Below are 25,197 nucleotides of genomic sequence, written 5' to 3'. Positions count from 1 at the left end.
TGCAATTTCCAATACTATCAGTAATAACAGTTAATATTTTTAGTAAGCATTTGCGATGTAAAGGAACTTTCTAAGAATTTTATATTTATTAGCTCATTTAATCTTCACAACTACCCTATCAAACAGATAATTATTCATATTTTATAATTGAGGAAACTGAGGCATAGAAAGGTTAAGTAACTCATCCAAGGTCACACAAATGCTGAGAGGCACAAACAGGGTTTAACCTTCAGCAATCTGACTACAAATGAGGTTATGATCTCTCTCCAATTGTAAAAGTAAATATAACCCTCTTCTACCTTCTGGAGCAGGAAAAAAAAGAGAGAGAGAGAGAGAGATGATTCCTCTCTTTTTTGCCCATTTACATTAAATTATGAACTTAATAAATACACATTAATGGAACGACATCTTTTGTCCTAATATAATTTTTCTTTAAATCATCACATATATTCACTAAGGTCTTCACAAATATTAACTTAATTAAAATCTCATTTTAATTAATTCTAAGGCAGGGATTATTACTATAATCATTTTACAGAAGAGTGAATTAAGGTTCACAGAGTTTAAATAACTAGAGGTTAAAAACACAAGACCCCTAAGCATATAACTCTAAAGGTTATTAACAAGACTGATTTTAATTATTCTATCATCTTGGTAGAGGAAGTCCTAATTTTTGGTGGTTGGAAGGATTATAAAATAAAAATGCATATATTCTTTTCCTATTTCTACCCCACTTACATAAAAATATGGAAAATGGTAATATTAATCTTTCCATTTTAGTTTCTCAGGAGCCTTTGAGAAGCAAACAAATAATGCATATTTCTCTTTTCCTGATTTTCTACACTTGATAATTGAAATTAGGTGGATTTTTTTACAGTTACTTATATTGAGTTACCCTGTCTTTGGAGGTAAACTTTTTGGTGCTCAAGTTACTGAAATATAACTAAGTATTTAAGATATATATCAAATCTAATGCTTCTACAAAACAACACCTGTTGAAAGGGTATTTTAAGGGATCATGCTAAATCACAATGCTCCTGGCTTACTTAGACAATAAATTGTTTCTAAACATGAAAATAAAGGAGCAAAACTTCAGAGCTCTAATCCTGGAAACACTTCAGGCTGTTTCAAGCAATCACACTGATGCCAAGTGTTGAGGGAAAAGCACTAATGAGGATGCTAGATTCTTTGCTACTCACTTTCATGAATCTCTTGCTAATGTAGCAACTGGAAATTCAGGATCCAGGAATAAATGACTTACTAAAAATTCAATAGTTTTAAGTACACAGTGGGCAACATATATACAGCAGGCATATCGTTCTGATAAACAACAATAAATTTTAACATCACAATTCCATGGTACTTCCCATCTCTAAGTTTCCAATTGATGAAATTAGGTTAAAAACTTGACATTATTATTTTATCTCCATCAATCCTAAATTTTGTTTTATTCTCAGTCATCTTAATTCAAAAACTGTTAAGTCTTTAAGTATCCTGAACTTTCATCTTGTTCACTATGTCTGATATGATATGATTTAGGACTCAATTCTGTGATGGGAAAAGATAATATATCCTTTCCAACACAATCTCCAAGTACTGTACTCAAGCTGCAACCCTCTGAATTCTCAGGTCCTTTCTTTCCTACTAATAGTTCTAAAAGTCACTCTTGCCATTAGAAAATAAAACACCAATGTTTTGGTCATCTCAAGCCAAAAGATCATTTGAGCCCTTAACTCAATTCTTTCCTCAAGAATTATCATGTATTTCCTATTAGTTTATTAAAAAGATGCTTCCTTAATTCCATGAGATACTCTTAGCAAATAAATTCTTTACTCACCAACTATGACTAAGATTACTATCACCTGATCCTTTGATTACTTCATAAGTAGTGGGTCTCTATGACCATGAAAAATCAGTGAGGAAAACCTGGCCAATTCAGTTCCTCAGAGAATAACGACAATATAATATCTATATGAGATAAAAGTTCCGTTAATACCTCTTCTAGTAGTTGTGATACTGAGGTTTTTAGAGCTCTTCTGGTACATAAAACTCTCAGAATTTTCTAGATGTGAAACTAGAAGACTGTAGAAGTAGTGTGTTACTGGGGACAAAATTTATATAGATAAGTTTAAAATGGGTAAAAAGGCTTCAGTGTTAGTGCAGCTAATAAGAATCACATGAGGAAACTTGTTAAAAAAGAATTCATATGCCAGTTGGTGAAGTATGAGTAAGATCTACAGATTAGATAACTGTATTATACCAATGTTAATTTCTTGTTACATAAGATACCCCTTTTTTTTGGAAGTATTTAGGGGAAAGGGGCATCATTCCTGCAATATGCTCTCAAACAGCTCAGAAAAAGACTGTGTACGAATCGGTAGATAGACTGACAGGTAGGGAAATAAACAGGGAAAACAAAGCAAATGTGATAAAATGTTAACATTTGAGGAATGAGGGTAAAGGATATATATGGAAATTCTTTGTACTACTCTTGAAACTTTTTCATAAGTTTGACATTATTTCAAAATAAAAAGTAAAATAAGAACAACAACATTTCTGGGCACCACTGCCAAACATGTGATTCCGTAAGGTTTGAGAGAGTCTTGGCATCCACATGCTTAAAAAAATTTCCTAAGTGTTTTCAATGCATGTGAGATCCACTGGCCTAGGGCACTGGACGCTAACAGTCAAACAACAATGCACAGCTTTCTTCTATCCTAAGTGAAATAATACAAAATCCCAATAACTGCTGTGACGCAGCTCCCATAAAAGGATGTGTTTTATAACTCGTGATAAGATTTGCTTATTCTTTATTCAATTCACTTAATATTTACTTAACACCTTTAGTATGTTAGAATAAGTTAGAATTAAATTATCCTTTACACACTGTTGTCTGAGAAACACATTTGTTTTTTTGAACCCTGGACCTTGGTGTTATCAGCTAAATACACTTTTAGAACACATGTGATTAGCTACTCTACACAGCATTCCAAAGGTATCTTACCTCCATAAATGTCTGGAGCAGTTTGTCTACCTGAGCAAAGGCCTGTGGAAGAGCACCATCATAATTTGACCTTGTGCTAAAAGCATGTAACAAACTTTTAGAATCCTGAAGCAGGAAATTCACTGTTAGAAAATCCGCTGCATTATTAGCTGGTAATAGAAAATTAAGAAAGAAAAATATGTAAGAATGAGTATACAACACAAAAAAGCCTTTGGAACACTAATCTCATTTTAATTTTGAAATTTATGAAGAGTATACATTTACACCTACACACCACTCCTAATTTATCCTTCTGCTGTAAAAAGCAACAATAAAACAGACTTAGTCATCAGCAAAGTCCTTCGAGTTGATGCTGGTATTCCGTATTCAGATTCTAGGAGTTCTCTCTGCATGGTCAACTTCAAAGTAAAAAGCAAAAGACTATTACACTCTTCAGAAAAGAGATAATCACCTATGAAAATTGATGAAATCACTTTTGTTCAGACCCAGACAAAATAGGGCCAGGAAAGGCAAGAAGGAAGGGGGATCATGCTTGCTTATCTGAGATAAGAACTGTTTCCAAGGACTTTCTAAAACCCACCAGAAATCCTTTCATGTCCTTCACCCATATCCTGCTTTGCACATATGCACATATTTCTGTGACAAGATTTATCATTGGACATTCTTTCGAATTGCAGTAATTCAGATAAGATGCTCTGAAAGAAACTTGCCCAGCAACGGCATCTCAACCAAAGAACTGATGACAAATCTGGCTTTGAGACTCCGAAACCAATGAACTCTGTTTCCAAGTAGCTTAAGTGAACCTCTCCTTTTCTGCCAATAAAAGTGTTCTCTTACCATTCCCTCACCAAATGCACTTGTGGCGTTTTATTACTATGGAGACATCAGAAGAGTCACATTTTAGTGGTAAGCATGTATATTATTTGTGGTACCTCTCAAAATCAACTCAGCATGTAGTGACTTACCTTCAATTCCGTCACATAAAGCAATACTAGATTTACTGAAAATTTAGTTATCTCTGTGTATACAACAAAACTTCAGCAAAAAATAAACAAATTGGGCAAGGAAAGGAAGCAAGTGGAATTTTTTTTCCCTGTAAATTAAAGTGAGATAATCTAAAAATAATAATTTTAAGGTAAAACAATTTTCTCCCAAGAAACTAAAATTGTTTACATTAAATCCTCAAACTAGTTAGGAAAAGTGGTGACAATAATGTCAAAGATTTAAAAAGTTATGAACAACGAAATTAAGTAACCTTCTAATGTCACAAAACTCAGAACAGAAAAAATTTTTCTTCCTATGGTTAAGGCAGAATGCTACATAACAGTTTTCCAAAAGCAAAATGACCATGCTACAACCTGTTTGCTTTGCTTTTGTTTTAATGTTCACAGTTTCAGAGACTCTATTATATTCTGAAACAGTCGCACAGTTTTTCATTGGCACTATGAGTTAAAAATAAAGAAAGAATTCTTCTGTATCACTACATAACAAGAACTTGCTTGAGAAATCCTGAAGGGTCAAATAAAATTTTTAAAGTATGTTTTAATAATTAATTCCACAATATTCAGAAACTCTAACCTAATGTGATTATAGCCAAGCCTCTGGCTCCCCCTTTATCCAAAAAACAACAACAACAACAAAGGCCAGTATGTTTCCTTACAGGAACATTTTTAGGTCTTTCCAAAGCCAATGACTAGTTTAAATTCCCATGAGAAACGAGAGATTGAGATATACTATAAGTAGGACAAAGTGTAGATCTGATGAACTTAGTAAATCTCCCAAGGAAAATATAACTGGGCACAACTGCTTTTAAGGGTAATTTTCCAATGCTGCCTATGTGTAGTAGGGATTATATCCTTGAATTAATCATTTGATTTCTGTCTTACAAAAATGTTTTACTAAAATTATGAAAAAAGGGAAATAATAAGGATAAATTCTGTATACAGACACAACAAAAAAAGAAGTCTACATTGATGAAATAGCTTACTGCTTATACGAGTGTACTCCAAAAAGCTCATGAAAAAATGGAATTGAAAGATAATACAAATACTTCCATGAACTATTTGAAGTACCCTCATTCAGGCCAATAATTATTTAGAGTAAAGTTAACATAATTATTTAGACATATAAATTACAATAATTATTTTTAAAACAATAATTATTTAGATATATAAATAACAATAATATATAAATAACAATAATTATTTAGAGTAAAGATAACAAAATCATAGAAAATCACTAGTCATTTTTCACACAATTTTCTCTGAATTGATCTAAGGACAACATGCTTGGTATAATGAAGTTGAGCACATATGTGTAATTCAACAACTGAGGATACTATTAAAAGACAGTAAACAAAATCATAAACTGTGATTTTTCTAATTCTAAAATTATCTTAGACAGAAGGTACTTTTATAATTCCATAATATATTTTTCACAAGTCACTAAACATTAGGTACCACATTCTTCCAGATCTAAGAACAAATAAACTATGCACATAATGATTACAAAACTGATTTTGCAGCAGAAGGTATAGTTACCACATCTTCACTTCTCTCCCTATTACCAGTTAGAGCAGCTACCTACCACACCTCTCTGCTGTGTGTGAGCAGAACATTGCCCACCCCTGGAAGAACAAACAAATGGAAGATGGCAATTACATACCCCATTTTTGAAACTAACCTTGTTTGAGATCACACATAGTTTATGGACTTTCTCTTCTAAAAGAATCAACTAAATTATGTCCCTACTAAAAGATACGAAAAATATCTCCACATGTTTTGTAAAACTGCTTTGAAGACATGTCCAATATGTTGTTCCAGTGTCCCTCACATAGTAATATCCATAATAAATAGCTTCTACAGTTAAAGATAATGCTTGGGAAAATGTCTTTCTTTAAAAAATTGGTAATTTTTAAAAACAGATACCATAGATGATACGTAAGAGATTGACTAGGTGCTTTAAAATCCCTTAGTGGGAATTTTTAAGACTATAAAATATTTTCAAAGAGTTTATACTTTAAGGGAAAAGACATAGAATGAGGTACCTACATAGAATATGCTTTTTTTTTTTTTTTTTTGGTCTTAGCTTCTAGGAAGCTTAGTGTTAAAGTCTGTGCTCAAGTGCTACAATAACTGTTTGCCTGTGTTTTACGGTAAATCTCTCTTATTCTTCATTACCTGACTCTCGTGCCTTTAAAACTAATTTAATGGCTCTCTTGTACACAGGTTATTTGTTACAAGCCACCACAGTTATTTTTTAGGAGTAGACTGAATATATCTAATACACAAAATAATAAACAAAATAGATCACTTCATGTGAGGGGTTTAAAAAAGTCAAGAACCACTGAAGCCCTAATAATGGTCATACTTTGCCTTTTAAAGGTACAGAATAGCAAGACACATTTAGCTATTTGACTCTGGACAAGTCACTTACCTTCTAAGAACTAGTATCCTTGATCATAAAACATGGGCTTTAATAACATTACATCAGTGGTTTTCATCATATTTGTTTCTTCTTAGCAGAGACACTTTTTGTCAAATCCTACATGTAATCTCCACATACAAAAAGTTAAAAAAAAAAAAGCCATGCTGGCTAAAGTTGGGGTTGAGAACCAAAGGTACCATCTGTCAGGCTTCCCATCAATCTCCACCCCCAACCTGTGACAGCAGAGGAACTTCAAGATTCTCAAGGCTGTGTTGAACAAAGTGGTTCACTGTGGTCTCTTTCAGTTTTAAAATTCACTGTGCACCAAAGCCAAAAGTTTCCTATTTCTGATCCATATAGTTTAGATAGAAAACCTTGATATACTATTCAAAAAATTAGTTTCTGTGTTACAATAGTGTACAATAGTGAGAAATTTTTTTAAAAAAATCTAATTAATTTTACTTGCATACCTGAATAGACTGCAAAACATGGTTCAAAAAATTTTCAAACTAAAAATTATCAAAAATTATATATTCACAATATCCAGGGACATCAACAATGATACCATTTATAATTACAAGTTCTATGAACTACATCCATTCATCCAGCTACCAAAAATTCCCTTTAAAAATTAGAAGTATAGATGATTAAGAATGAATTGACAAATTTTTCATGAATTTGTCTTCCCATCCCATGGAATATATCTACTAATCCGACTTAATACTTTAACACAACACTGCTAAAGAGAAAAATAAAAGATTCATACCTTTACAGAGATTTTCATATAGGCTCTCAATAGTTAAAAGCAAGTTCTTTTCCATAACTAATCCAAATACAGCCAACCAATGTTTTCTAAAACACTGTAATAAATGTATTAGAGTCCATGGTGGTTTCAAATACAGCATCTAAAGAGTATTTAGAAAAAATTGCCATCTATGAATTTATTATTCCTATTATTAAAAAGTACCTATTTAGGAATTCCTATATTTATTTCTGGGCAAAATACAGTTAGTTGAATTCTTCTTAAATTAGAAGACATTTTATTAAAAGCCAACCATAATCTTAAAATGCTAATTTCATTGCAAATTGCTTTTGTAAAATTCATATTAGCATTAATCTTTATCGTTCTGGAAACTGTATGTGCAAAAAGAAAGCATAGGAAGCATAATTTTAATGAGCAAAAGTCCTTCAATCTACTTTTCAACATTGTCATCTCTATGAGGAAATCAATCTAATTATTTCATATAAAAAAAGGTGTGAAATAGAATTATCACTTGTTACACTCTTGCAAAGACACATTTGTAAAGAAGACTGACCATTTAGTTCTACAAGATGTCAACACTTCCTTTTTCTGAATCATTCATATGCAATGACTTTCCCTATTGTCTCTACTATGAAATATCCAATTTAAATCAACGCTCCTAAGTATCTTCTATCATTCTTTATCATCTTGGTTCAACACTTGATAATATAATAAAGTAGCAAACACACCATATTGCAAATATTAGAATCTCACTGAATAGCTGTAATAGACACAAGCTACCATTGATGGGGAATAATGTTTCTCCTAGCTATAAATGTGAACTGCAAACAAACATTATATTAAACTTTTAAGACCACTATTGCTAAATTTGGTATTTTGCTAATTGCAGAAAAGATATGAATCTAAAGAAAATTCAAAACATCTTGCTAATTTATACTTTGGTTCTCATATTTACATGGCATAAACCAAGGTATACATTTCTTTTTCTGAATTCACACTGCTAGAGGGATTCCTTATATTAGACATTTTAACTCAAATCAAAGTAAATGAAACAAAAAATTTTTTTTAGAAAAGAACAAAAAGAAAAAAACAAGATTAAAAAAAAACTAAATGAGAGAAGTTTTTCTGAATTCAATTGAAGGTCCATGGGGCAGTGTGTCTGACACACGGAAGATGCCCAATAAATACCTGACAGAAAAAAATGAATGACAACATATTGTACTAATCTCTAAGAAATGTCCATCATTTAACTGTCAAATATTAGTTAGAAAACTTGAAGAAAAACTTAATGTGGTACAGATTGTTACAAGGGAGCTTATGCATTTTATACAAATAATATTTCTTAAAATAACAAATCTTCAGCAATAAAGAGAAATTTTCAACTAATAGAGTTGAACTAATCACCTCCATCCAGAGGTTTCCAAAAGCCATTTTCATTTCTGTTTCTAATATTGAAGATAAAGCTGTTCCAAGAGATTTTTCAAGATCAGATATGACGCTATCAAGTGGAATGGACAATCCAGAATTTGTAGATTCTTCCTCATAGTTCTCTTCCAGGCATGTTGCTTCTTTAAAACAAATAATTGCAGGCTTTATTTAGGGTGCTAATAGTAAACATTACATATACGTAAGTAGTATTTGGCTTTAAATAATAAACATTTTATGAATATAATTAGTCTCTGAATTACCTAGAAAATAAACTAATACTTTATTTTTATAACAGTATTTATAAACATGTATCTCTACTATAGAAGTTTTGGATGCAACATAAATATATTACTTTAGCAAATGCTTTATCTTTTTGATAAAAAGGCAACTAAATAATATTTGTACTCATATGGAAATGTAAAAACTGTGTGTGATATTTTAACTGCAATTTAATTTTATTATTTTCCAAAAAAAGAGGTACAAGAATGTCTTGGATTTATATACAAAAGAAAACCAAGAACTATGGGTCAAAATGGGTTTTCTTATAAAAATAGTATATTTTTCTAAAATCAGCCCTAACAATAAATTGTTCTGAAAAAAACAAAATTTCCAGCTTAACCCCCTTCATACCCTGCCCTTTTAAAAAGAGCTTTTATTATTTTAAGTGATATCATTTCATTAACATTACTTTTTTGCTACTTGAACAAAACTGTAACTTTCATATGGCAAAATTCAAAATACTAAGTGATTTATTTCCACAAATACAAACTAAGGATTTCAAATGACATAAATATGATGGGCAAACTAAAAGCACACTATTCCTGAAAAACCATAAATTAGAATATCCTGTTATATCTTCTAAATGCCATTTCGAATATTATGACAAAAGATATATTATTCCCAAAGAGGGTGTTTTTGCATATGTGTGCATATGAATATTGACACAATTATCTACAAAAAGTACATATGATATTAGTGACTTCAATAATTATTTTTTGCACAGAGGGAAAAAGTGAGATGTGTTTATAAATGATGTCAGATTTAATGTAATACTCCATCAAATAAGCTACAGAACATATTATTCTGGTGAAAAAACAAGGTAAAACAACAGTATTGCTTTTACTTTTCTTAATTATTAGTTTTAAAAAATTTACATTTAAGATGTATTTAATAAAGAAAACTATTACTAGGGTCCTATAAGTTTCTCATTTACTAGCTGAGTTTTTACTATATTAACAGGAGGTTATAAATACGAAGCTAATTTTAAAAAGAAACTAAAAAATTATCTCTATTTCAAATAAATATTTCCTATATCTACTATTAATTTAAAAGGTACACTCTGCAAGGTACAAATTAGCATGCACACAGTAATTATGAATATGTAAAAAGGTATGAGAGTGTACAGACAAAAAATCAAATTTATAAAAGTATATATAGAAGGCAATAATGTCAATTATGTTTTCTTTTGGATTATCATTATAACTTTCATTTATTTCCATGATTTACATGCCAGTAAATGTTGTAAACTTGATGTTATTTTAAATGTACAAGCTTAAAATATACTATTAATTCCAAATGTTATCAATAATCTTAGTGCATAAAATAGGATATATTTCTAATGATTCACAGTGAAAATACTACCTGCTTTCAAATGTTGCTTAGAAATACAAGGCTGATGACACACATCTGTGTTCAGAGATAAGTTTAATAATTCTGCACTCAATTCTTCTTTACTGAGTGACTTCACACCACTTATTAGGCCTTTGTTTCTTAAATTTCTATCATCCCTAAGGTTGGGGTTAGGAGGAAAAAATATTTTTTATAAGATAAACCACATGGCAACTCAAAACACATGGGATCTAGTCAGAGTTTGGTGATTCTCAGCACATACATGAACAAAGGATAACAATTTTTTTTTAAATAGAGAAAATAAAGGAATTTACATATAGCAGAGGCACATCATATGAGCATTTAAGAATAATTATTATTTATTATTACTGAGTGTTTCCCTATACCAGGCACCACGCCAAGCGCTTTGTATATTTAATTTATTTAATCCTCACAACAAACCTCTGAGGTAGAAGTGGTATTAATTTTATCCCCATTTCACAGATGGGAAACTGGGGTGTAAAAAGGTTAAGTAATGTGCCCAAAGTTATACCCATTAAGTGGGAGCTGGATTTGGACAGAGAAATATGATCATCCAAAGAGAAATAAACAGAGAGAGCCATAGTACAAGAAATAATTTACAAAAGGCAGACAATTACAAGTTTACTCAAATTGCGTGTAAGACAAAGAGTGGGAATCTGCTGTTTGCTGAGAGAAGTCAGTATCTAGAATACAATGCATAAGACCAGTTTATGAGGTTACAGGGAAAGCCAAGGACATTAATAAATGGAAAGACATTAAAAGGGCCTCAATAGGGAAGTGACATGATCAGATCTGTTCATTGAATTGTTGTTCTGGAGTCCAGCAGGTCTTCCAGCTTCTGTTACTGGCAGAGTAGTTTGGTTAGACTAACCCTCCCACAGATGAGAATTATAAAATCTGGACAAAAAAGGAAAAACAAAAAACAAACTATTTGAAGGCAGTGGTGTGCAATAAAATGTAGGCAGAAGCTGGAAGGGAGTGTACCCTCAAGACAAAGAAACTGCACTAGTGAGAGCTACAGGTTTCTATATTTTTGCCTGAGGGCATTCCCCAATTAATCAATGGCTTATGACAATAGAAAGCCACAGCCTTAGTGGCTTAAAATGTCAGCTGTGTTTAAGGCTGACCAGAGCAGCTAGAAAGTTAGGGGGAAAACTGAAGGGAAGAAACCACAGAGTAAGTGAGCCCCAAAATCTGCATATAAATTCTTCCCAAATAAAACAACACACTGCCAAGAGACAAAGCAATCAACAAAACCAGACTCACACATGACACAGATATTGAAGCTATTTGACAGGGAATTTTAAACAATGTTGGTTAATGTGTTGAAGGCTCTAATGGGAAAGGTAGACAGAATACAAAATCTGACAGGCAGTTTCAAAGGAGATGAAAATAAAAAAGAGAGAGAGAGAGAGAGATGAAAATCATAAGAAAGAATTAAAAAGTGCTAGCAAAAAAAATAAATAAACAAACCCAAAACATAGTAACACAAATGAAGAATGCCTTGGACAGGCTTGTCAATAGATTTGACAAAGGTGAAGAAAGAATCAGCAAACTTGAAGACAGGTCGAAAGAAATTACCCAACCCGAAACATAAAGAGAATAAAAGATTTTTTGGGTTTTTTGTTTTTTTTTTTTAAAAAGCATCCAAGAGATGTTGGACAATATATACTGCTGTAAGATCTTTATACTACACATAAAGCAGTATAATATTATTTGAAGGTAGACTTTGATCAAGTAAAGATGTATATTATAAACACTAGGGCAACCATTAACAGATTTTTTTCAAAAAGGGATAAATACATCAATAATGGAGATAAAATGGTATAAAAAAAGATACAACAGAAAACCACAGCCTTAGTGACTTTCATGATACGTGAAGCAAAACAAACAAAACAGAAGGAGAAATGGATAAATGACAACTGTAGTTGGAGACTTTAATACTCCTCAGTTGGTGATCACAGAAGTATAAAGATAATCAGTAAGGTTAGAAAAGAGCTGAATACTATCAACTAACTTGACCTAATTGAATTTATAGAAACCTTCACCCACCAGAGCAGAATACATGCTCTGTTCAAGTGTACATAAAACACTCACCAACATAAACCATATTCTTGGCCACAAAACAAACTTTTAACAAACTTAAAGGAATAGAAATCATATAAATTATGTTCTCAAGACATAACAGAATTAAACTACAATTCAACAACAAAAATAGTCTTATAATAGAAAAGGAAAAAAAGGGAAAAAATAACATGGTTTGACATAAGATAGTGGCAGGGAGGAAAAAGAAACGACCCCAAAGGACTGATTAATTGACTGGATATAGAGTATGAGGGAAAGGCAGGTATAAAAAATGACTCCCAGGTTTCTGGCTTTAGCAAATGGGTGGGGAGTGGCATTTGTTTAGACAGATAGAGAACAGTTTAGAAGGAAAGATCAAGAGCTCAGTTTTGGAGATAATAGGTTTCAGATGTCTATGACACACCCAAGTAGAGCTATCAAATAAGTAGCCGAATAAATTAGTCTGGAGTTTAGAAGAGCAATACGAACTGGAAATATTAACTGGGGATTGCAGGCCCAGACTTAGGATTGTAAATGTAAGTAAAGCACTTAGAATGATAAACAGTATATAGTGTTATAGCAGTTTTTCCTATTACTATCATTATCAATTGATATTAATCATTATCATCATCCGAGTAGTATAAATGTATCCTCACAATAGTAGGTATGACTTACACAGTACACATGATTATCACCATTTAAAGAAAAACCAGACACACCAGAAAAACAAACAAACAGGCTCACCACCTGGAAAATTACAGTGCCAGAAAATGCCAGAATTAAAAGTAAGATTTGGCTATAAATATTTTTTTCACTAAAAAATTTCACGTCTATTACTCCCAAAACAGTAACTGCGTAAATAGTGGGAACTGGTAGACTGAACTAAAAAAATAACAATGGCTTAACAAAGAATTACTTCTCAAATTTAGTTTTCTCAAATTCAGAATGGTTTACATATTACTAATTCTATTTCAGCCTTCAAAAAACTCCAAGGTAATGTGTCCTTGATCAAAATATAATTTAAAACACAGAGATAGAAATTTCCAATATTTCCTTTAATAACAAAAAGAATAACAACATTATCTTTGAAGACAGCTAAAATGATAATACTGACCAAGCCCCTTCTCAAGAAAAATCTTAGGGGCCATTCATTTTTATAATGATTCCCTTTACATCAAGAAGTTGAGCATGATCGTGAAACTGTAAAAACTCTATCTTGCAGTGAATAAAATTCAGACTAAAACTGTAAATTAAAATTGCTCCTCTGTCTATTCAGAACCTTTTCTCATACTTGATGAACACAATTTTGCTTAGCACTATGTTAGTTTTATTTTAGAACTAAGTTACAAAAATATTAGTGGGGAGGGAAGAAGGAGAAAGAAGGGAGGAGGAGGAAAACACTCTAGGCACTATTCTAAGTCCTTTATGTATTATCTGATTAAATATTTACAACAACTTCATGAGGCAGGTATTATTCTTCTCCCTGTTTACTATACACGAGGAAACTAAGCTAAGCAATTCGTCCAAGGTCACAAAGCTGATATGTGGTACACTCACGACTCCAAGACAGGCAGTCTAACTCTGTAACAGGCAACCAGACCACAACTGCAACATAAACTACCTCCTCCCCACAAATAAATAAATGGATGAATAAAAGCCTTCTTGCTTCATGATTAAAAAATTCTGTCAAATGTTGATTTCTAAACTATTTTGGGGAGATAGCATATTGAATTTCTCCCTGCTCTTTCAGAAGTTTTCTGAATAGTATGCAAATTAAATTGAAATAAAACTTCATCTATTTGAGATCTCATTCCTCTGGAGCTCACACATTATAAGAATATCAGATATAATTGTGTATACTTACTGGCAGATTTAGAAAATTATATATGTTTTTGATCCTTAGTATGATGGATACAGTATGATTTTGAAAAATCCTTTGGTATAAGTTATTATTTTTAAAAAAAAGTAAAATGATTATGAAACTCACGTGCACAGAATAACAAGAGAACAAGGGAATAATTCCTGGTACTGAAGACAGCATTTTAATACTCGATCATCATTGTTCTCATCATTCAATCCATCTGCAAATTTAGCAAAAGCAACTGTAAATAAATACACTAGAAATCTGAGTACCACATGAATAATCTAGGCTATATTTACAAATCAAAAACATCTAAAACTTTTAGGGCAGTGAAACTACTCTGTATGATACTATGATGGTGGATACATGTCATACATTTGTCCAAACCCAAAGAATGCACAACACCAAGAGTGAACCCTAAAGTAAACTATAAACTCTGGGTGATAATGATGTGTCAATGTAGGTTCATCAATTGTACGAATGTACCACTCTGGTGGGGGATGTTGGAAATGGGAGAGAATATGCATGTGTCAGGGTGGGGGCATATGGGAATCTGTACTTTCTGCTCAATTTTGCTATGAACCTAAACCGCTCTAAAAAATAGTCTATTAAAAATTAAATATATCTAAAAGAAAAAAATTTTAAATAAAAAGAGGAAGATAAGACAGCAAAACAATGTCTTGAAAACTCTGGATCTAAAATTCACACAGCATATAGTTGTGGATTTAATAAAGTGGTTAGTTCACTACTAAAATGGAGTAGGATATGCAGAAATGTCATCAATAGGTTAAATGTCAGACTAGAAACCAAACGCTAAGAATTCTCATCTCAACTTGGTCACTTACAGATTACAAATACATTAAATAATTACATCATGCTTAAAATTATCTCAATTTAAGAGGTAAACTAATGGGCAACTGTTCTACCAGCAACTAAACCAGTTTCTTGTGTCTGATTTTTCTTAATCTCTAAAGCAATACATTTAGAGATGTACAAGAGAAGGAAATAGGAGCCCTAGGCAGAGAACATTTCTAACAAATGTTAATCACTTGCTGACAAGGTGCCCTCTAGCATTCACCAAGCCTTAACACCTGTAGTAAAAATTTAGTTTATGTGAAAATAATGCAATGTATAAGCTTGGGTTGAAAGTCCCCCCAAAATTCACTGAAGCTTGACCCCCACTGTAACAGTACTAAGAGGATGGGAAATCTGATTATGATATTTGAAAGGACTGATTAGATTATAAGGACTGAGCCCCTGTGAATGGATCGATCCATTCATGGAATAATGGGCATGGTTCTGATGGCTTTCTAAGGAGGGCAAGTGAGAAAGTCAGCTTTCTCTTGCTCATGTCATTTTCTTGCTATGTGATAAACTGGTCACTATGTGACTCTGCATGGAGTTCCCACCAAGAAGAAGACCCTCATCAGATGCACCCCCTGGACTGTGGACTTCCCAGCCTCCAAAACCAAGAGAAATAAATTTCATTTCTTTATAAATTAACTAGTTTCATGTATTCTGTTATAAGCAACGGGGAACGGACTAACACAGTATAGAAATAGGTCAAAGACAATGTTCCTTATACTACATACCTCAGAACTCCCTAGGGTGCTTATTAACAATGCAGATTGCAGGACCATACCCCAGATCTATTTCTGAATAAGAATCTTTGCAGCCTGGACCCAGACACTGATTTAAGGTCTTGGCAAGTCTCTTACACACTAAAATTCAAGACATAACTAGCCAATGAGCTTCAATTTTGTTCCCAGTTTATAACTCTTCTTCTCTCAACTTTTAGACTATATATATATTACTTAGTCCTTTAATCATTCAAATCAGAAACTCATTCATTCATACAATAAATATTTATATAGGAGGGCTGGCCTGTGGCTCACTTGGGAGAGTGTGGTGCTGATAGCACCAAGGCCACAGGTTCGGATCCCTATATAAGGATGGCCGGCTGGCTCACTTGGGAGAGCGTAGTACTGACAACACCAAGTCAAGGGTTAAGACCCGCTTACTGGTCATCTTTAATTAAAATAAAAAAATTTACATAGGGCCTAATTTGTGCCAGGTCCCTGTGCTAAGCAGTTAGATATGCAAAGATGAGTAAAGTTTTTAGGAGTTCGTAGTCTGGTAGTGAAATCTAGACAGAGCTCAATTATCTCAGGTCATGATCCTGAGGGAGATGTGATTCAGTTCCTCAATAAGACAACCAGTGAAGTCAGTCTATTATATCACAGTAGTCAATTTTCATTCTTTTAGCTCAGAGAGTAAATACCACCAATATTGCAAAATGGGCAACTCAAAATCACTAGTTAACTTTAAACAATTCAATTCAGCAGATGAAAGAAGGTTTAAAGGTAACAGTGTACTGCTCTAAAGGTATTAAAGGTCAAGATTATCTGTACTATTGTTTTTTCTAAGACACTTGAAGCTAAAACTGCAAGAATATTCATGAAATATTTAGTCATTCAACAAATATTTTTGAGTACGTGCTCAGGTACTGTTCAAAAGTGAACAAAGCAAAGACTCTGGAAACAGACCAGTCTGGTTTTGAATCCCTGCTTTAACACTTATTAGATGTATATCCTTAGGCAAAGTGCTTAACCATGAGGATTAAATGAGAATGCATCTAAAGCACTTGACCCAGTATATGGCAATAATAAGTGCTTAAAAATTAATATACATTTATTACTTAAGACTCAGCTTAAATGGCACCTTCACAGCAACGACCTCTACTCACATACAATGCAAAAATAAATTCTATACAAATTATAGTTAACAAGATTTTTAATACCTAATAGAATTTAACCTCCTCAACTGCATGGTTTATCTGTCTCATTCACTGCTGCAGCCCTAACACTTAGAACCGTGTCTGGTACAAATACTTGGCAAATAAATGAATCAACAAAAATATAAAAATATGGATCAAATGACTGGCTTGGGGAAAGCGGTGACAGATAACTTTTATTTTTCCCCTTAATTCTTTTTACCTTATTACAAAAGTATATTTAATTTTATAATTAAAAGTTCAGAAAATATAAAGAAAATCAAAATGATTCATAATCCCATCAGTTAAATATCACCACTGTTCATCATTTATAAGTATATATGCATAATTAAACAAATTTGGGAATTTATACCTTATTTTTTTTAAAGCTTACTCTTATTTTTCTTGGAAAAACATTAATGATAGGTAATTTTTAAAATATAGTATTCTCTCATATGGCTATAGCAATGTTATGTAACTTTTCCAATTGTTATGCAGGTTGTTTCCAATATTTTTGCTGTATAAGTAATGCTAGGATGAATGTTATTTATATAAATCACTGTGAGCGTATCTCTTTTTTTTTTTTTTTTTTTTTTGGCAGCTAGCCAGTAAGGGGATCTGAACACTTGACCTTGGTGTTATCAGTACCACACCCTCTCAAGTGAGCTAACCGGCCAGCTCTCATTAGTTTTTTAGGATATATTTCTAGAAAGAGAATTATATTTTTAGGCTTCTTAATGTACACTGCTAAATTGTTCTCCTAAAAAGTTTCCAATTCATCATTCCAAAACAGTACAGCACTGCTCAGCTGTTGGGAAAGAGTAACTTTGTAAGCTGAGAAGTGATAAAAAGAAATCATACCCAAAAAAGTGACAGATTTGTTTTTCTCATCAAACTGTATAACTTTCCATATGAGGACACATAAGAATTATTGCCTATTCTGGACCATAAGCTATTAAGCAATATTCACAACCATTTTATGACATGGAAGTTATTTCCCCCCATTTCATTTATTCACCTTTAACTTTCCCCAGGTCAGGTTATAAACCTATGCCAATAAGATTTCAAATCCTATGCTCCTCTTAAAATAAATAAATAAATACTAAAGAAATGTAATTTTGAAAATAGTTAAGGACAAGGCTAAAGTTATAGTCAACTAAGGCTATTTAACACAGTCTTTTTCACTCAAAAAGTATATGCATTGTATCTGGAATATACTAGGAGCTAATAAATATTTGTTAAATCACTGAATGAAAGAATAGTAGAGGCCCGTTTTCTTCAAAAATTTAAGACTAAACAGCTGTACCAAAAGCCTTTTCATAGTTAATACTATGATTAGATTTACCTTAAAATGAGTTCTTACAAATCTTATGATGAAAATTGGTGCAGTGGACAGTATAAATCCATGATATTTAAAATAATATAAATCTACATATATAAATAATTCTGAGTTGGGAAGAAACACTTTTCAAGAATGAAATAAATTTTCTAAACGTATGTATAAACTGCACAGAGACAACAGTGTTCCTTTATACATAGATCTTCTTCCAGCACATATAAAAAGCATAAAGAACGTACATATGTTCTACAACTAAAGTAATTTTTAAAATGACATAAAAGAAAGTAACATGGAAAAAAATAAAATCAGGGGAAAATCTATAGACCTTCATTGTAAAAACACTTCAATATTACAGATTCTGACAAACCACAAGAAAACTACATCTGTCTTTACAGTAAGTACAGTAACTGTATACAGCGATAGAATAGAAACCTAGATCACTTATTGGTCTCATAACTCAACAATGTTATTTTTAAAGAAAGAATCCAGGGTTCTGTAATATAGATAAGTATGCATACAGAACTATACAGTCATTATTTGTGAAATACAGACAAAACCTAAGAAACTTTAGGAGAAGCAGAAAAATAAAAATCAAAGCCACAACCATCACAAATGCCCTTTCCATTTCACATTCCAATGGCTATAAACATTTTTAAAGTTTTGCACCACTTCCCTCCAATAATGAGTCAGCACCCAAACAACTCTTAACCAGGAAGCACACTGACAGAACAATACTTACAAAGTTTTTGAGAGGCAAGTTGTATTGACTGACCCCATAGCTTTCTATCTTCGTCTTTGAGACTGTCGTTGATAAAATGAACTGCAGGTATAGCTTTGTGCTGGGCACATTTTAGTAGTTTTCCTGCTTTCATATGATCTAGCTCTTGTACAACAACCCAGGGAACTATTAATACAAGTCCGTAAAAGCCTAAAAAATAAGAATAAATCTTAGAATTCAACATTTATTGAGCTACTAAATCAAGTTCTTGTAGAAGTAAAAGTTTTAAAGCACACAGTCCCTGCCTTTAAGAAATTCAGGACAGAAAGACAATACATAAAAAAATGGAAATTAAAAAGAGGATATAAGTGTCAAAAGAATGTTAAAAAATAAATACCATTGGATATCAATAAAGAATGAGTTTAGATTGCTAAGTTAATTTGTAAAGGCTCTTTTTTAAAAAAAATTAAGCTGATTATGCTTAATATATATACACTTAATGCCATATCCAAACGGCAATATGTCTGTGAGGGAAAAAACTACATCACTATTAATATAAAATATCGACTGAAGAAAGAAAATCAGAATCTGTAATGTTTTGCAAATACCTGGTATTTCTTTTGTCTTCAAATTTCTAACAAATTTAAGATGACTCATCAGTATATTTGTATCAATAACAATTAGAAGCTTTTTCTCTGAGGCAGTATTTGCTAGAGAAAAAGAGCAAAGTTAGGATTTCATGACACAAGACTTATACAATGACTAAAATTTTAATATCATAGAAGCATAGAAAATTCAATTAAATTTAAAACCCCTCTGTGTCTTGTAAACTTAACTGTATCAGTAAATCACACAGCTGGCTAGACTCACACTGATATCTATCTGGTCCCTGTCTTTGTTACCAAGTAAACTGCTTCCCAAACAATCAATTAAGGGTCTCCTGGACAGGAATTACAACCTTGTTTGGGGCAGGGGACAGAGGGGAACTCATCTAGGTCCAGGTGCGCACAGAAGGTAAGGTCTGGTAAAGCACACACAGGAAGGCTTGGATCCAAGACTGTGGAGAACCAGCCCAGGAGAGTATTTTTGACAGCATTTTTAAGAGAAAGAAGTCCTTTAGACAATGAAAACAAAACTGCTTTTACTCCAATTCTTAAGAGAAAGAATATTAATCAAGGTTTAATTATCCACCAGCAGAAATATTATAAACTGCTTATATGTGAATTTTAAATCATAAGTTAACTTGCCAAAGCAGTAACCATGTTTCTAAGTCCTATCCTGCATAACTGGTAGTTGTGCACTTAAGAATTATAAGCTAATTTTAATATACCCTCAGTGAAATACTTGAAAAGATAAGTATGTGTAAAAGAAAGAGAACATACGATAATATCAGCATTGTTATTTCATAGGGCCATTGTGAGGATTCAGATAAATGTACAGAAAAACACTTAGTAAACTGAAAAATTCAATGTAACTACAAGGTAGCATTACTATTTTTATATAAATAGAATTCAAAATACTATACTAATAGATTCTGGATAATCGCTATCATTTCCTCCCAGTAGTAAAAAGGATCAAAATTTTACTGTATGAACAATAAGTCCAGGAATATAAAACCTTCAAGCAATCTGCATTACTTTACATAGCCAAAATTGTTAAAAGTTATGATTAAGAGCAAGAATAGGGTTCAGATCTCCATACTGGCCAACCACCAAAAAAAAAAAAAAAAAAAGAGCAAGAATAAAAGACAACTCATAACTTTGATAAATGCCTTTTGGCAAAAGGAATAAGAGAAAATACATCTGTCTAATAATATAAGTTATATAAAACAAATGATTAGACCTGATTCCCATAGCTAAAAGAAATATACTCTATCATTTCAAATAAACATATTTTAACATTGTTCATCTAAACATCATAAAAACTGAACACTGGCACATTAGTTCTTGGGAAAGCATAGGAGATCATAAACATTAATACGTAGGGTATACCAGCAGAAGAATGTACATCATCTTCCACCAAATCAATTTCCATACTCATTAACTCTCCAGAAGATGGAACCACAGGTAAATCCATACTTTTTCCCACACGTGCAGCATGAAGCTCTTCTACTATCTGCATCTAAATTGTAAAAGACCCCAGTGAGATATTTTGAGTACTTACTCTGCAGATTAGTAAGAGAAAAAAGCAATTCATTCTTAATTAACTCACTTAATATGAGGTGGCTTATGGAAAGAAAAAATTTTATAAAAATATGGAGGAAGCACGGTAAAAGGATACAGATTTACAAACATAAGTATAGTTTTTAAAACAGTTCTCATTACTTTTGTAACCTTAGGCAAGCAAGCTACTTAATTACTTTGGGTATCAGTTTGTTCATCTACAAAACAGGAATATGAACTATCTATTTCCTTTTAGAATTTTTATGAGGATTAAATGAAATAAAGCTCCTGACACAGAACACAGTACATGGACATCAAAACAAGTTCATTCTCATTACCATTCTCATTTCAAAGTACTTTAGGAGCCAAATCTTTTATCTTGATGATGAGTGGTCTTGAGATCAAGATTGTCTATGAACCATAAAAACTTAAATCTAGATCTTAAGACTTCTTCCACCACGGAAGTACTTCCCTGATGTATTTTGATGGAAAGAAATGAAAATATAATCTAGCTTTAGAGTAGAGGTGAGAAATCTATCAAGAGGCACTGACCCACAAGACAGAAAAATACAACTGATTGTCACAAACAAAAAGCAATCAACATAGTTCAAAAGTCTTCTTTAAATAGAAGAATACAAGTGTTCCACGAGTCTAATTTTAATTTAGGACCAGGGAACATAAAATTCTATGTGGGTCAATGAGGAGATTCTTGTTAGGAAATAAGGCAACAGGTAAAAAGATAAGTATTCATGTACTCTCATTTTCACTGAATAACGTTTTTACCTTATTGCTGATTAGAAAAACAAGGTAAAAACAAGTTACTGTGCTACTGCATTTTGGCAACCCTAGGCATAAACATGCCAAAGCATAACAACATTAAATCAAAATTCAAATACCTTGTGGGTATTCAAATAGCTCCAGGCTATTTGTTCAAAACAGATTAGCTTACTAGAAACAAAAATAGAAAGGTGATCAAGTAAATGTAAATACTTTTCCAAACAGTTTTTGATGACTTCATAAAAACTTACATTTAGATTTAAGTAGAGACATCAGTGTTATTTTCATATTATCAAGGTGTTTTGGTTTTTGGTGGGGGCAGCTGGCTGGTACGGGGATCCAAACCCCTGACCTTGGTGTCACAAGGCTGTGGTCTAACTAACTGAGCTAACCGGCCAGGCCTTCATATTATCAAGGTTTTTATACTCATTATTTTTATTAAAAATAGGAAAAAATATTAGAAGTAAATAAGTATATCAGTAACCTCTTGATCTGTATCTTGAATATCTTCAGGTGACACCGAAGAACATGGTGCTTCAAAACTCTGAAATGAAAGCAATTTTATTAGTTAGGAATGAAACATACACCTAGAGTAGGATTTTAACCTTGGCACTACAGTATTAACATTTGGGGTCAGATAATTGTTTGTCTGGGGGGCTGTCCTGTGCATTGCAGGATGTTTAACAGCATCTTTGGCCTCTACCCTCTGGATGTCAGTAGCACTACTCACCCACCCCCAATCCTGACAATCAAAAATGTCTCCAGACAATGCCAAATGCCCTCTGAGGGACAAAATTGCCCCTAGATCAGAAACTGTTTCTGGATTAGAAAAACCCCATTCTAGAAAGTCATGAAATATTGTAGAAATTCTTTAGGGCTTACTCATTCATACATTCCTAATACTCATATTCTAAGAACAAAACTACATGCTCCCCTAAGAAAGAGAAAGAACCATGGCAAAGGTAAACAAGCTAGCCTTCAGTGGTAGAAAACTTTCATCTAGGAGTAACTGAGCCATTTCTAAAAGTGCCATGACAAAACAACAAAAGGAACTTGAGGATTATAATACTGCTGAGGGGAAAAGGCTGAAAAAACGCATATATTGTATGTGGTTAGAAGACCAGAGAGGGTTTTTTATCTCCTAACAGGTTAATAATCTCTCCATAAATTCCACCTTTCCACTGGCACTTTTGCTGAGTGGATGAGACCTGACTTTTCACATACGAGTGACAAGAAGCTCAGTAAAAGAACTACTGAACCAAATCATCCTCCAAGATAACTCCAAATGCACATGTATTTTACATGATGCTATTTGATATAAAAGACAGACCCTCTTTAAACAAGTACATCATATGCAGAAATGCATTACTGGGAATTCAGCATCCACCCTAAATTTCCACCATCAAACTTCTCATGATGTAATGCCATACATATCACACACACAGGCCCATTATAGCTTTATTACTCCATGACCCTGAGATATAATCCCTTCTCCATCTGATTTTAAATTTTACTAGACATTTGAAGTTCTGTTAAACTAAGAAGTGCTAAGCAAGCTAGAGATTATGATCAGAACTTCCTACAGCTCTGACATTCTAAGCCTCTTTATTCTCTTCCTTAGGTCACCACTACCCTTTGTTCTCTTTGACCACATGCCACTTCCAGTGACTTTAATGAATTTTTCTATCACTCACTCAACAATCCTGAAAAGTTCATAAATCGTCCCTAAAAACTTCATCCCTATTACAAATGGAAGTCTTAGTGGGCACTGAATAGTTTGCTTTCCCCTACCATGCTTTATTAAATACATGGATTGGGATAAAGCCTTCCCTGGGGATGACAAAAGGGAATATCAACAATGAGGATAATAATGGATTTATCTACCAAAGTGACTCTAAACAAAAAACACAAGTATATTGCTTTCCTGATTACATTTCAGTGGCTCTTTTCCATCTACAGGATACAAGATAAAATACCAGTCTTCCCCATGAAACGCAAAATCGTCCATCGTCTGGACCCTGGCTTCCTTTCCAATTTACTTTACACATCTTGACTCTAGTCATACTGAACGACCTAATGGTCCGTGTACCTTCCTGCCATGCAATTTCACAACTCTGTGCCATAACACACACTGGCCCTCTATCCTGGCTGGACAGCATTTCTATTCCTCGCTATACATGTACTTCAAGACGAAGCTTAAGAATTTACACTTTAGTGAGTCCTTCCTTAACTCACCCAGAGATTTACACTAACACCATGCCCAATTCACAGGGCTCTGATATTTATTTCACTGTATTACAATTACATTTGTTTACTGATCTGCCTCTCCGGGAACCTCTTGAGAGTGATGATCACCTTATTCATCTCTAAATCTCTAGCATTGATGCAAGTGCTCGATACGTAATAGTCGTCTTTAATTAATACTTGATAAACTAATGAATTCCTACCTCACAGACTTGTAAAAATTAAATGGTATGCTGTTTTTTAAAATGGCCTATAAACCATAAATCTCTAGAACATTAATTTGCAATGTTAGGGGAGTGCAATCTGGGAGGAGTTTATATCAAAGGACTACAAAACCTAAAAAACAAGTTATTTTCTCTTTAGAAAAGCATAACAGGATTACTATATCCATAAAACACAATTATTTCCTTGTAAACTATTTTAGGAAAATAATTATCTACTGAGGAATTAGTGAATAAAGCAAAGCAACAAACATGGTATTAAGATGATTATCTATCGTCAATAACATACTGAAGATAATATACTCAAGGTAAAGACAATACTTACTTGATGTTCCAGTGCCTAAATGAATTTAAGTCAAATAATGCTGCTATCAAAAGAATAGTTTATAAAGCGTTTAATTCCAATAACTGGGAAGTAGTCATGCAAAAATTGCTTGCCCTACAACCTAATTAATATTCATGCTATGTACCACTTTTGGTTTATGTAGTAATTCTACACAGAGACCAAAAGAAACTATAAGAGGCACTTCAGAGATTTCTCCTACTGTTCCTTAGATATACAACACGAGGTGAACACCAAGCAGTGAAACAATGATGGTCACTGAATGTACTGGCAACTTGAAGCTCCTTCCTTTCATTCAACTCTAGAGAACTGGTTATAACACAGGAAGAAAAACTGGAGGTTTTTCCTTTAAGAAAGCAGTAAAAACAGCAAACTCAATTATTTCCCTCTTCGGGCCCCTTCAAGTTCACTCGACCTACAAATA

The 25,197-nt window shown here is 32.8% G+C and overlaps 1 protein-coding gene across 1 annotated transcript in view; it reads right to left on the bottom strand.

Annotated features, from left to right (window-relative positions):
• SWT1 (SWT1 RNA endoribonuclease homolog) overlaps positions 1 to 25,197 on the bottom strand; it is a 112,314-nt gene that overhangs the window by 75,017 nt on the left and 12,100 nt on the right. The window contains exons 6-14 of the mRNA XM_063105345.1: positions 22,450 to 22,509; positions 21,018 to 21,147; positions 19,635 to 19,736; positions 19,048 to 19,236; positions 14,323 to 14,416; positions 10,263 to 10,408; positions 8,598 to 8,761; positions 7,197 to 7,335; positions 3,005 to 3,153 (exon numbers count right to left, since the gene is read on the bottom strand). Coding sequence (XP_062961415.1) covers positions 3,005 to 3,153; positions 7,197 to 7,335; positions 8,598 to 8,761; positions 10,263 to 10,408; positions 14,323 to 14,416; positions 19,048 to 19,236; positions 19,635 to 19,736; positions 21,018 to 21,147; positions 22,450 to 22,509 — 1,173 coding nt within the window. The remainder of the gene's footprint in view (positions 1 to 3,004; positions 3,154 to 7,196; positions 7,336 to 8,597; positions 8,762 to 10,262; positions 10,409 to 14,322; positions 14,417 to 19,047; positions 19,237 to 19,634; positions 19,737 to 21,017; positions 21,148 to 22,449; positions 22,510 to 25,197) is intronic.

Source organism: Cynocephalus volans, chromosome 8 (genome assembly GCF_027409185.1).
Source record: "Cynocephalus volans isolate mCynVol1 chromosome 8, mCynVol1.pri, whole genome shotgun sequence".
NCBI lineage: Eukaryota > Metazoa > Chordata > Mammalia > Dermoptera > Cynocephalidae > Cynocephalus > Cynocephalus volans.
This window is presented reverse-complemented; position numbering and strand designations above follow the sequence as displayed.